This window comes from Colius striatus, chromosome 22 (genome assembly GCF_028858725.1).
Source record: "Colius striatus isolate bColStr4 chromosome 22, bColStr4.1.hap1, whole genome shotgun sequence".
NCBI classification, from domain to species: Eukaryota; Metazoa; Chordata; class Aves; order Coliiformes; family Coliidae; genus Colius; species Colius striatus.
Genome location: NC_084780.1, coordinates 2234967 through 2247698, shown reverse-complemented (window position 1 = coordinate 2247698; position 12732 = coordinate 2234967). Strand labels below are relative to the sequence as shown.

The 12732-nt window shown below is 59.8% G+C and overlaps 1 protein-coding gene across 1 annotated transcript; it reads left to right on the top strand.

Moving 5' to 3' along the window:
• The first annotated feature begins 6642 nt into the window (after positions 1-6642).
• Positions 6643-12369, top strand: LOC133627573 (maestro heat-like repeat-containing protein family member 6). Its single transcript, XM_062013853.1, has 13 exons — positions 6643-6658; positions 8170-8293; positions 8541-8688; positions 8782-8969; positions 9059-9196; positions 9648-9762; positions 10155-10292; positions 10549-10725; positions 10830-10985; positions 11229-11330; positions 11525-11630; positions 11849-11905; positions 12203-12369. The coding sequence occupies exons 1-13, from the start codon at positions 6643-6645 to the stop codon at positions 12367-12369; spliced, it is 1632 nt and encodes a 543-aa protein (XP_061869837.1).
• The last annotated feature ends 363 nt before the right edge of the window (positions 12370-12732 follow it).

Below are 12732 nucleotides of genomic sequence, written 5' to 3'. Positions count from 1 at the left end.
CTGCCCGGCTGCAGCCGCCCCAGCTGATGCCCCTCCGCAGGCGGCCGGCGCTGCTGCCCCTGAGCGGGGGCTGGCGGAGGCGGCGGCAGCGGCTGAGCACACGGCTGCCAGCAGGGATGCTGCGGGGCTGGAGGCGGCGGGCAGCCATGCGCGTGGCGCGGCAGGTAAGGGCTGTGCCGGGCTGCTCGGCACCTGGCTGGGCTGGGGCCAAGACAAACGTCTGCTGCTCCACTTGGGGCAGTTTTGGTCAGCACTTGGACAGGACTGTCTTGCCTATGCTGCTGGGGAAAGGGTCACTGTGTTTGAGGGGCTGCTGCTGAACTCGGGCCTCCTCCTGTTGCATTCCCAGAGATGGGTTGGTTTCTCCCCAGGCATCAAGGGTGTGTGATGGGACTTGACTCATTGTGACATCCTGGGGAACCTGATGGAGGAGCATCCCCATGGAATGCATAGCAAGTGCTCAGTGTCACCTCTCTAGGAAAGGATCTCATTTCCTGGCCTGCTGTGTGGCAGCTGCACTGTGTGGGCTGTCTGAATGCTGACCTGTGTGCCTGTCTTGCAGGTGTAAACGGGTCTGACAAGCACTCGGAGGACACAGACAGTCCCGAGTGGCAGACAGTGACCCGAAAGAAGCGCGGCCAAAGAGGAAAATCCAAGGTGGTTGTCTGGGCAATAGAGGTGCCAAAGGTAAGCAGCCACTGTCCTGCTCGTGCCTCCTGCCCTGCCCTACAGAGACACATTCAGCTGCCATGGGGACCCAACAGGAATGAAGAAGAGGTGCAGAGATGGAAAGAAGAGGCATGTTAGGGCTACACCCAGGGCTGGTGGTTGGAGTCCTTCTCGAGCACCTACCACCCTGATCTGTCAGGCCGATGCTCTGAAAGCCTTCAGAAGGCTTTGAGGGTTCACAGTCCCTGAGAGCAGGGGATGAATTGTGGTGCTTTCCCCTGTGCAAGAGGGTCACGGTCCCGCTGTCTGTCCAAACTCACCCTCCAAATGAGCTGCAGGAACCAGGAAGATGGGCAAAAGAAGCCCCAGGGCACAGTAGTGTTTGATGTACATTTCTCTCCTTGACTCTTGGTTTCTTGTCTTTCATCAAGGATACAGTCTCACACTTCACTGGCAAGCAAGGACAGTTTATTAACAGCTTGCAGAGAGAGTCTGGGGCCACAATTTCTCTCTCAGCGCTCCCTGATGTCGATGACTATGAAGTCTGTCACATCAAAGGTAAGAGGAACCTTTTTGTTCAGAGTCTAGAATGTAGCTTGGGGGCTTTAATTAGACTAGAAATGGATTCAGTGCCTTGGCAAGGCCATGGCTTTTACCCAAGTGTTCTGCTCAGGGCTGTTCCAGCTGAGGGATGTGGCAAGTGGCCAGGGCCTGGGCACGTGCAGCCTCTGTTGTAGGGCTGGGAATGCATTTGAGCATCTTTGGCTGCTGGAGCTGAACCAGCCCCTTTTGCAGGATCCCTTTGGGCTTGAAGCAGCAGATAGGGGATGCTTCTCAGCATCTTGTCTGGGAATGATGTTGGAGCAATTGGGGCTGAAAAGTGTCTGTCAGTGAGTTGGGTCCCTGCTGGAGGCCAAAGCCATTCCAAGTGGGGCCTGGGGCTCTGAGCTGCTCACATTGGTTGGATATCAGGGTCTGTGTCCAATCTGTTCCAACTGAACTTGTCAGTGCAGCTCAGGAGGCTTCTGGCAGCTGGGTTGCTTCCCATGGCAGGGCTGGAGGTGTCCTCAGCCTACCTGTGCTGCTGACCTTGGGTGGGATTCTTGTCTTCCAGGCCTCTCCCATGAAGTTGAAGGAGCGCTGAGCCTGATTGGCAGGAGGTTCAAACACCTGTGTCTCCACAACATCTACCATCTGCATCCCCCAGCGCCAGTGACACGTCCTTCTGTCCCTAGGACTGTGAAGTCCCAGACGCCTCAAGCGCTTGCAGCAGAGAAAAAGAAGAGGAAATAGTAGTAAATTGTAGTAAATAGTAGTAATTGTAGTAAATACACTACAAAATAAAGTCCAATGTTGCCAAAGAAAAACACGGGAAACAAAGGAAACTTGACAGAAAGTAAAGTACAGAAACTTGAGGGAAAACCAGAACCCCAGGCAGCTGCTGCCACCTGGACACAGGCTCTGCTGCACTAGGGCAGCCCCTAGTGCAGGGCTTTGTAGATGGCCAGGGAGTGGCCGTAGCACATGATGGTGAGAAGATAACGCTGTCCTGAATGAAAAGGAGACTCCTCAATGTGTGGGCAGCACATCCCAAGTAGGAGATGTCCCAATTCTCCCAGTAGGAATTGGCCATGGCTTTGGGGACAGGGGTGAAGGTGTCCCCAGAAGGGCAGCCAGCCCAAATGCCAGCCCATTGGAGTGGGAACCACAAGTCGTCAGGTTCTCTGTTGGGGGCAACTGGTGAGAGCAGTGGGTGTGTGTGTAACACTGGTGTGTGTGTGTGTGTGTGTGTTGTGGTTTGGCCCAACCAGCCCAGCAGCACCACCACAGTCTCTCGCTCGGTGCCCCCATCCACCCCCACCCTCGTTAGGATGGCAGAGGCCCCAGCGAAATGGCACTAAAAAGATCACCAAGGTTGTTGTGGATGGAGACAAGGGCAGGGAGGGCTCACTGTCAGCTATGGTTCTGGGCAAAACAGACTCCAGTGCTCGACTGAGAGAGGAAAGGAGGAAAGGTTATTCTACAAGAAATACGAAGGTGGGAGCTGTCCTCATCCGTGTGCAGTCAGTCTGCTCAGCCCAGACTCAAACAAAGGCTGCCCTGGGACCCCTCTGCAGGAGTAGGATGGACACCTTGTGACTGGGATGGTGGTGCCAGCTTTGACGTGAACAAGCCATTCTTCAAAGCTGGCCATGGTCAGGAAATCACAGAATCACAGAGTCACAGAATCACAGAATGGTGGGGTTGGAAGGGAGCTCTAGAGATCATCTCGTCCAACCCCCTGCTAAAGCAGGTCCATCTCCGCCATGTCACACAGGAACGTGTCCATGTGGGTTCTGAGAGCTCCAAGGAAGGAGCCTCCACACCCTCCCGGGGCAGCCTGTGCCAGGGCTCCCTCACCCTTCCTCTAAAGCAGCTTTTCCTTCACTGAAACAACTTCTGTTCCAGCCATTGTCCATCACCCCTGGTGCTCTCGCTGGGCACTACCATCCCGCCCCATCCCTTTGCAGCACAGGGCGGGAGGGGCCAGAGCCCGCCCTGAGGTGCCACCGCCTCTGATTGGCTGCGGGGCTGTCACTGCCCTGCCTGGTCCCACCCTCCCTGAGGTGATGCCGCCTCTGATTGGCTGCCGCTCACACGTCAATCAGACCTGTTCCCGCCTGCTGCGCTGCCATTGGCTGCCCCGGGGCTGGGCGCTGAGGGAGCCTCTGGCTCAGGCCACAGCAGCTCTGGCTGGGATCTGTGTGCTGTGTCAGTGCCCCACAGAGAGCACAGACACACTGAGGCACAGACAGTGCTGCTGGGCGGGGAAATGAGCCGTCAGTGCCCCACAGAGAGCACAGACACACTGAGGCACAGACAGTGCTGCTGGGCGGGGAAATGAGCCCTCAGTGCCCTTGGCTGGCCGTGGGGGGCTGAGAGCTTGAGCAAGGGCGAGACACGGAGTGGTGTGAGGGGGATCCCTCTGCTCTCAGCAGGGGCTGGGGCTGTGCAGGCGCACAGGGGATGGCCACAAAGGGGCAGCAACAGGGCGCTGGGCACCAGGCAGGGGCACAGCCCGGCTGCCCTGGCTCTGCTCTCACCCACAGCCCGTCCTCTGGCCTCGCAGCCCTCGCTCAGTTCTCCCTGAGGGCAGCAGAAACGCTGAGGGCTCCTGTGCAAATCCATCCCTGCACAGACACTGCTCTCTCCTGCTACACTCAGTGCAACTGAACCCCCCTCAACGTCCCATTTCTGCTCTGTTTCCAGTTCCTCTCAGAGATGCAGCGAGAGAACAGAACAGGGCAGGAGCAAGTCCTGAGGTATCTGATCTCTGCTACAGAAGTACCACAAAGACAAAGCCTGGACTACAGTTCTTGCTGCAACCATCAGGCATCAGGAGAGGAAGACAGCTTCAGCCAGTCGGTGCACCCCTGCTATTACATCTGGGCACCAGAGACAGGACTCCAGTTTGGCAGCAAGAAACAGCTGCATTAGCTTATGGCAAGATCCTCCCCAGAAATGTGACACAGAGATGCCAGGGCACACGGCAGGCTACAGGAATGGCAGCCTTGTTGGTGACCTGCTGATCTGTGCTGATCCACCTGCTCATACACAAAGAGGAAGGGAACTGTCCTCAAGAAATAAAACCCCATCTGAATGAGATCAATGCTGTAACCATGGCTCACAGAAATGCCACCCATGAAGTACTCGAGTCACTGGGCCAGTTCCAGGAACGCAGCATTTGCTCTGGCACACCACGCTGGGGAGGGGGCTCAGGATGAGGAGGGAACCCCAAAACACCCCAAAAGTCTTCAACACCCCCCAAGACTCTTCAAGGACTCAAAACAACCCAAAAGGCCTAAAAATGCCCCAACTCCCCTCTCCAAAGGCTCCCACATCCTCCCAGTTTATCCCTCAGTAGCATCTTGTCCCTCACAGTAGCTCCCAAAAGCCTCAAATCCCTCCCCAGGAACCCCCAGTTCACCCCTAGAGGCCCCCAGTAGCTCCCAGTGACTCCCAGTTCTCCTCACAGTAACCCCTTGTGCCTCAATGAGCCGCCCAGTAATACCCAGTAGCTCCCAGGTCACACCCAGTAAATCCCAGTACTCCCCAGTGCCTCCCAGTAGCCACACAGTTCACCCCTCAGAAGTCCCAAATAGCTCCTCACCAACTGCTCCAGCCTGGGGCCTGCCACGGGGGCAGCTCCTCACACCCTGCCCCAGCGTGGGTCACCCCCGGGAGAACAGTCCTTCAGGGACAGGCTGCTCCAGCCTGGGGCCCTCCCAGGCTCACAAGTCCTGACAGAAACCTGCTCTGGCCTGGGCTCCCCTCTCCCCACAGACTCCCAGGGCCTGCCAGGAACTCGCTCCAGGGTGAGCTCCCCACGCAGTCACAGCCTCCTTCAGGCATCCCCCCGCTGCGGCCTGGGCTCCTCCATGGGCTGCCAGCGGCTCTCTGCTCCCCGGGGCCTCCATGGGCTGCAGGGGCACAGCTGCCTCAGCGTGGACTGCACCACAGTGAGCAGGGTCATCTTCCTTCCAGGGCCTAAGCACCTCCTCCCTTCCTCCTCCCCTGACCTTGGTGGCTGTAGAGATGTTCTCACATTCTCACTCCCTGTAGTTGCTGCAGTCCAGCAACTGCCCAGCAATTTCTTCCCCTTCTCAAGCACGTCAGTCACAGAGTCGTTACCTCCAGCACTAATTGGCCAGGCCTTGCTCCGCTGCGAGTCCATCTCAGAGCCTCCTGGCCCTGGCAGCTGCAGGGGAAGCTTCTGGCAACTGTTTGATTCAAGAACCCAGCCCTGTAACCGCCCTCCCCACGGCCCAATCTTGGCCCTGGCACAACCACTACAGCCATTTGCTCACAGGAGTGCCACGAATACGGCTCTCCCGGCCCTGCTCAGGGGCTTTGCCTTTGTTAAAGTGCGCAGATGGTGAGGGGCAGACTCCCAGGAACAAGGCAAAGAAGCCACTATGAGTCTGCTCATTGTTTGGGGAAGAGCTGTATTTCCAGTGTCACAACAAAAATCAGCTTGTACAAAGAAATGTGACTTACCTGGGATTTGAAATGTCACAAGGAGAGAGCAGAGGGGAAACTGAAAGGAAGGAGGCCAGGTGTCAAACCACCCACCCTAAGGCAAGCGGAGCATGAGGGGGATGCCTGGCAGTGGCCGTGTGGTGCCGGTTGTGGACACCTAATGGTGGCTAAACCTTGACACGAGGCTGTCGAAGGGCTGGGAGAGATCGTGGGATGGACGCAGAACATCCCACAGGATTAGGCCTCCCAAACAGAACAGGAGCTTTTGAACTGTCTGCTCATGACAGAAACCAGCAGGCACGGCAGTAACAGCACAGATGTTGGCATCTGGGCAAAGGCCAGGGCTGGGCAAGGCAAGTGTGGGCTGGGCAGGGGGTTGTGACTGTGGTTTCCTGGCTGAGAGCTGAAGGGCTGGTGGGACGTCAAGTAAAGCAGCTCGTTCCCCGTGCCAGAGTCCATGCCGGAGCCTCATGTGCCGCTGCCTGCAAGTGAGGTGGGAAAGGACCGGGAATAACCCTGAGTGCTGCTGGTGCCTCGGTGGCAGAAGAGCTTCTGTTCTCACATAGTTCTGGGCTTTCACGCCCACTTGGTTGATCTGGTTTTCTTTGCCTTGCAGTCAGTCTCAGGTCTTTTCACTTTCTTGCTGTGGCCACAGTTCATTCCTGTTTCTTCTTCTTGCTAACTGGTTCCTTTGCCCTTTGCCTCTGGTCTCTGCTGCTGGTTTGCCCTGGCTTTCATTTTCTTTTTCCCTGTTTTCTGCCCCATGTCAATGGGTATCAGCACAACAATGGGGTGAATGATGACAGTGGCATCGCACCTTGGTTGTGTGTGAGAGTGAAGGGTTAAGAGGGGCCTTGATTTCGAGATGTGAGACCCACTTGGGCCGGTTTGCTGTGCTGAGGTAACGTCAGTTCTCGGTACAAGCTCAGTGACATTTGTCATTGCACACGAACAATGTCGTCTTTGGAGGGTCAGGGGCAATTGTTAACTGCACAGATCAGTGTGAGGGTTGCTTTGCTCAGACAGGTTCTGTCAAGCCCCAGATCGGCACCTTGGGAGCTGCCTTGAAGCCCGTGTGGGCGGCAGCTTGTTCTGCAGTGCCAGGAAGACCAGCACTGTTTGCTTTCCACTGGGGAAGGGTTGTCAGCAGCTGCTTCACTTTGGCTGCCTTTCATTTGGCTGCAGATTTGCCATCCCCACTTCACACGGGATCAGAGCTCTTGTTGGCTGTGAGAAAGTTGCTGCAGAGCTTGGGCGTTTGTAAAGAGGAAATGGTAATCCTGTCCTGCACTGAAATTTGCCAGAAAGGCAATGAGAGATTTGAGAGGAAGGAAACCTGCAGGGCCTTGATGGCCAAGCCAGGCTCTTCCTGGTTTGGCCAGTTGTATTTTTTACCCAGAGCAGGGAGGTGAGCCCAGGCAGAGAGGAGGGGTGAGGGGAAGGTGATCTTGAAGAGCTGGCTGCACATTGTGCTGGTCCTGATTCAATTCGTTTTGTTTCCTTCCCCAAGTCGAGCAGTCGGGTCTGTTTTGCCCGGGAGCACAATCAGCGAGTGATCCCTCCCTGTCCTCAGGGATTTCCATCAGGCCCTTGGTTGTGTTTTCCCTTCCCCATCCCAGCACGGGGACTGGGGACGGTTGAGCGAGCGGCTGCATGGTCTCTGTGCCCAGCTGAGCTCAAACCGCTTCAGCCCTGACAAGCCTGTCCCTGGAGCTGCCCACAAAGCCTCCCCCAGCCGTGCCGCGCCGTTCCTCTGCTGCCTGGGAGTTGTTTCTGGGCTGTGGAGGGCTCCGAGGGGCAGGCCCAGGGAGCTGCACTGGGGCTCGGCCAGGCTGGGGCAGGTGTGAGGGGGAAACGGGGCCCCACGGAACGTGTCACCGTGTCACAGAGCCCTTGGTTCTCTGACGTGATGTAGCGCTGGCGTTGCCGTGGCCACCCCACAGTGCCCGGAGGAGGTGACAGGACGGGGCAGAGTGTGGCTGCCAGGAGCCCTGTGCAGACCCCTCGTTCCCCACTGACCCACTGCTTTGCCCAGTGTTTCCCAGCCCTCGAGGCCAAGCCTCAGCAGGATGGAGAAGAGATCCTGCAGTGTGCCCAGGCTGGCCTGGCAGGGAGAGGAGGAACAGGAGGAGAAGAGCCCTGGGGCTGCTGCAGCACGGCAGCTTGAAGAGGTGCAGAAGTTCCTGCTGCTGCAGGCAGGTGAGTGGCTGAGCTGGGCCTCAGCGCTGGTGGCTGCAGCCGCCTGGGCCCTGTCCCATCCCCCGTGGGCATTCCCAGGGAAAGAAGAGACAGGACTTTTCCCCACCACCAGGCTCTGTCCGTGCTCCATCCTCTGGGCACCCCCAGCCCCAGACTGCAGCCACAGGGACGTGGGTCAGCGTCCCCAGCAGCCCCTGTGCCGGGGCTGACTCTGCCCAGGCAGCACAGGGCTCGCTCATTTTCCCCTCAGCTCTGCCTGAGCTCGCTCTTTGTCCCATCCAGGTTGGGATCTGCCAGGAGAGGGGCAGCCCAGTGACGTGTCTGCTGAGCCCAGGGTGGAAACGACCCCCGAGGAACCCCATGATGTGGTGGTGACCCTTCTGCACCGTGCCCCATCATGCGACAGGTAACGTGGCGGCCTGCCCTGAGAGCCCCTTGCTCCCACCCACGGAGCTGCCAGGCAGATGGAGGATTTCAGGACCCTCCTGCCCGATGGCCTGTTAGCCCCAGAGCCCATTGCCCTGCTCCCTCCATGCCTCTCCGGCTGGGTGCTGCTGGCGAGGGGCAGTGGGCAGAGGCAGGACTGGTGGTCAGCCCCAGCCCCCATAGTTGCCCAGGCCACGGCTCGCTGACACTGATCTCTGGGCCTGCAGAGAAGCTCTAACCCTCTGGAGGCAGATGCTCTCCAACAGCAGGACAGCAGATAAGACGCTGCAGGAGCTGCTCCGTGTGCTGCAGAACTGGCCCTGGCACCACACATCCACTGCTGACGGGAACAGCATCGACGTCTCTGTCCTGGCTGTGAGTTTCTGACCTGTGCCTCTGCTTGTCCCCGGGCTCAGGCCCTGAACATCTGAGCACTGAGCTCTGTCTCGTGGTGTTTCTTTTCTGCAGGCCACCAGGGCACTGCAGGAGATCCTCCAGATGCCCGAGCACCTACCAGGTTTGCGGGTGCATTTCCCGCACTTCTTCCTGGCTCTGCTCTTCCAGATGCTCTTCACCACGGAGGAGCTGCCCGAGGAGGTCGATGCCTTCTGGCAGAGAGTCCAGCAGGAAGGCCGCCTTCCCAGCACCCCCAGCAGGTGCCCCGTGCCACTCCTGCCATCCCTGCCACGGCCCTGGAGCTGGGGCCAGGGTTCCCGGTGTGACCTGGGCTTTGCTCTGCACACAGGTTGGCAATGGAGACCCTGAAGGAACTGCTCTCCTATGTGGGCCTTGAGGATGAGATGCGTGAATTCGAGCGCAAGCACGGCTGGGAAGCACTGCTCAACCCTGAGACCCAGCTCAGTGCGATGGGGCTGCTGGCCAGGTGAGAGCCCCCTTCTCTCTGCTCCCCCCAACATTTGTCCCCTGCAAACAGGACACCCCCACAAATGCCCTTGGTGCTGGGTGAGAGGGGCTTGTCACCAAGGGCTGGCCCAGTAGAGGTGGGTGCCAAGGAGCAGACATCCCCCAAAGCACCAGCGTCCCCTCCCGTGGGGCCTGGGCTGAGGGCTCAGGACAGGGCATCAGTCCCAGGGCCAGGTAGGATGCAGCGAGGGCCAGAGACAGAGCCTGGAGGACGACTGGCCCGTGGGCAGGAAAGGAGCGTCCTCAGGAGTCTTTGGGGCAGGACGGGTGATTGTCCAGTCTCCTGCCCAAAAGGAGACCGCTGTGCTTGGGCACTGCCTGTCTCCTGAGGAGACCAGCCCTCAGGGGCTCCTGGGCTTTGCCCACCCTACTTGGGCTCAACGGTGCCTTTTTTCCCCCACCCCTGCCAGAGAGCTGCGCGGAGCCTGGAGGGGCTCACGGTACGAAATCGCTCGCTACATAGTGGAGCTGCTGAGCAGGGAGCAGCCGCGCTTGGAGCTCCCTGCCATGGCGTTCCTGGCTGAGGTGAGCCTGACGGCCGGGCACAGATGAGGGGGGAGACCGGTCAGGGGGGGCTGGGGCAGAGGGTGGCTCCACTGTGTGCCGTTGGCCCCTGGCTGCGGGGCTGACGCTGACCCTGCCCTGAGCTTCATGCCAGCCGGGTGCCGGCTCTTGATCTTCCCTTGTGTCTCCTGAAGGCCCAGCTGTGTGAGGCACCTGGGGGCTGTGGGGCAGAGGGGAAGGGCTGAGTGACTGGTGCCTGTGCCCTCAGTGCAGAGCAGAAGCCCAGGGGCTCTGCACAGCCTTTGGTCTGGGCTGCCTGGGAAGGTGCCCGTGCCTGGTGCTGCGGGCTGGAGCCAGCCCTGTGCGGTGCTGGGGTCCTTCCAGCACCCCCATCACTGCTCGCTGTGTTTCAGCTCCTGGCCTGCCCTGACATGTGGCGCTACGCTGAACGTGTCCTGCAGCTGGCACCAAGGTACCTGCGGAGCGAGAGCAGCGTGATGCGGTGCCTGGTGCTCAGAGCCCTCAGCATCCTCTGCCACGAACCCGCGATGGTGAGCAGGGGGCAGCCGCTGGAGCCGTGCTGGGGGCCTGGGGCTGGGTGAGGGGAGCTGCGGGACACACAGCTGGGGCTTGGCTGTGCTTTGGGAGCTCTGGCAGCTGCTGCCAGCCCTCCTGCCTCCCCAGTGGCCTCCCCAAGCCCTTTGGGGCAGGTCTTTGGCTTCTGGGTCCCGAGGCTGCAGCGTGGGGTTGAACTGCTGGAGCGGTTTGGGCAGTGCAGCCTTTTGAGGCTTCACCTGTTGCACACAGACCAAAAGGATGTGGATCCTGCAGAGAAGGCTCATGGAGCTACTCGGGGATGCAGATGGGGAGGTGGTCGAGATGACCCTCTCCTTGCTCAGAAGGATGCTCTGGGACATCAACCAGCCATTTTTCAAAAGCATCACTCTGGAGCTGGCTGAGAGGCTCCAGCCGCTCTTTGACCACGTAAGGCTTTGTGTCCCCCACCACTGGCACTGGATTGTCAGACCCATGCCCAGGTGGGCCTGCAGCAGCCAGTGCTGAGCTTTTGCCCCTTTCCTTTCCTCCAGAACAACAGCCGAGTGCAGCTGCTCTCCCTCCAGCTCTTCCAACGTCTGATGGAGGGTGCCAACAAGAAGGGAAGAAAGAAGCTGAAAGAGCTAGTCTACCAGAGTCTGGTCCAACTGCTCTGCATCCTGCACGATGAGAACCAGGAGGTGGCAGAGGTGAGGAGCTCTGACCTGCCCGTGTGCCCACAGGAGGAGGCTCAGCAGCCTCCTGCCCTGGCACCGCGCAGACCTGGGCCGTGAGGTGGGCGATGCCCCACTCCTCTGCCCGGGCTCCAAACCCACTGACAGCCGTGTCTTCCCAGCCGGGGCCAGGAACAGCCCTGAGCTCTGCCCGGGCGAGGGGCCGCAGGTCCTGTGCCCTGGGCAGCGGTACCATCTCCCCTCTCTGTGTCCCTGCAGGCCTCTCGGGACACCCTGCTGCGAGCTGTCCATCTCCTGCAGAAGAGGAAGCTGAGCCGGCTGCTGGAGAGGCGGCAGACATGGCCAGCGGGCGAGTGCCTGGTAAGGATGGCCCCGAGCCCCAGCCCCAGCCTGGGCAAGCTGTGCCCCCGCCCGCTGCTGCAGCCTGGCACCGGCGGCTGCTGGCTGGGCCTCGGGGCTGTGCGGGCAGGGAAGGCCGGTGCTGGGCACGGGGATCGCTCGGCCAGAGGGAGAGCTGGCACAAACCCTTGGCTCTGTCTCCTCACCCTCTGCAGCTCTCCGAGAGCAGCAGCTCCAGAGCCAGCCAGTACGTGCAGCAGGCGCTGTGGTGCCTGCAGAGCCGCAAGCCATCCGTGCAAGAGGCGGCCGTCAGGTTCATGGGTAAGACACGGCCCCTGTCCCTCCCTGCCCCGGCGCAGCTCGGCCCCAGCCCCGGCTGTGCTGCTGGGGGCTCCCTGCGCCCTCTCCCAGCCCTGCCCTGGGCCTCGCGCTGGCTGGCAGGGGAAGGCCCTGGGCTGGGCCCTGACAAGGGCAGGGGGGTGCGTGGCCGGGCCGGAGGGGCCGCTGTGGGGCAGCTGTGACCTGCTGTGTGTTCCCAGGGCTCGCCGGGCAGCGCCTGAAGGGTCAGCAGGAGGAGCTCCAGGTCATTCGTGAGGGTGAGTGAGGGCAGCGGGGTGTCAGCGTGGGCTGGTGGGGCGGAGGAAAGGCCCTTGGCCAGGAGCTGCAAGCGGGAGAGCTCTGCCCTTGTGCAGACAAGGGCTGGTGTGGGCAGAGCAGAGAGAGGTGTCAGGGGCACAGGGGGGATTCGTGGGCAGCATCTTCTGGCTGATGCCATTGGCTCCTGCTCCCTCCAGGCCACGGGAAGGGCTGGGTGAGCTGGGTCTGGCAGGAGGGCTTGCTGGGGTGCCCACCAGCCCGGGCTGTGAGCTCAGCTCTGCTCCTCTGTGTTTCAGCCCTTCAGAGCATGCCAGGTGACATCAGCGCTTCACTCGCGAACCTGTCGACTCAAACGCAGCTCATCCTGACAGCTGTAGATGGAACAGCATCCTCCAGGCCCCGTCTGCTGGACCGGCTCCACGGGGCCTGGAGGAGACGGACTTCTCTCTGGGTCTCTGACTGACTGTGCAGCGGGAGCTCTGTGCAGGGCTGATCCCCCTCGTCAGTGAAACAAGGCACTCCAGCAGCCAGATCAGCCTTTCCCTTCTCTTTGCTCCTTCCTTTCCCTCTGGCTTTGTGTTTCTGTGTTTGTGTTTAGTCTTCTGTTTGAACTTTTAGCAAGGACTGATTTTTTGGGCCTAAAGTCTAGTTTTTGGGGTGTAAATCCTTGTTTTAGGTCTATACCACCGGGTTTTGGGTCTAAATCCTCGGTTTTGGAGTCTAACCCCTGAGTTTTAGCATCTAAATCCTCTTTTTTGGTGTCTAAACTCCCAGTTTCAGCCAGCACTGTGTCACCTTTGCAGCTGCTTTCTCGTAGGAGTTATCT

Coding starts and splice junctions, on each gene's coding strand:
- LOC133627573 (XM_062013853.1), top strand. Junction 11,331..11,524: donor GGCCAGCGGGCGAGTGCCTG/GTAAGGATGGCC, acceptor CACCCTCTGCAG/CTCTCCGAGAGCAGCAGCTC. Junction 11,906..12,202: donor GCTCCAGGTCATTCGTGAGG/GTGAGTGAGGGC, acceptor TCTGTGTTTCAG/CCCTTCAGAGCATGCCAGGT.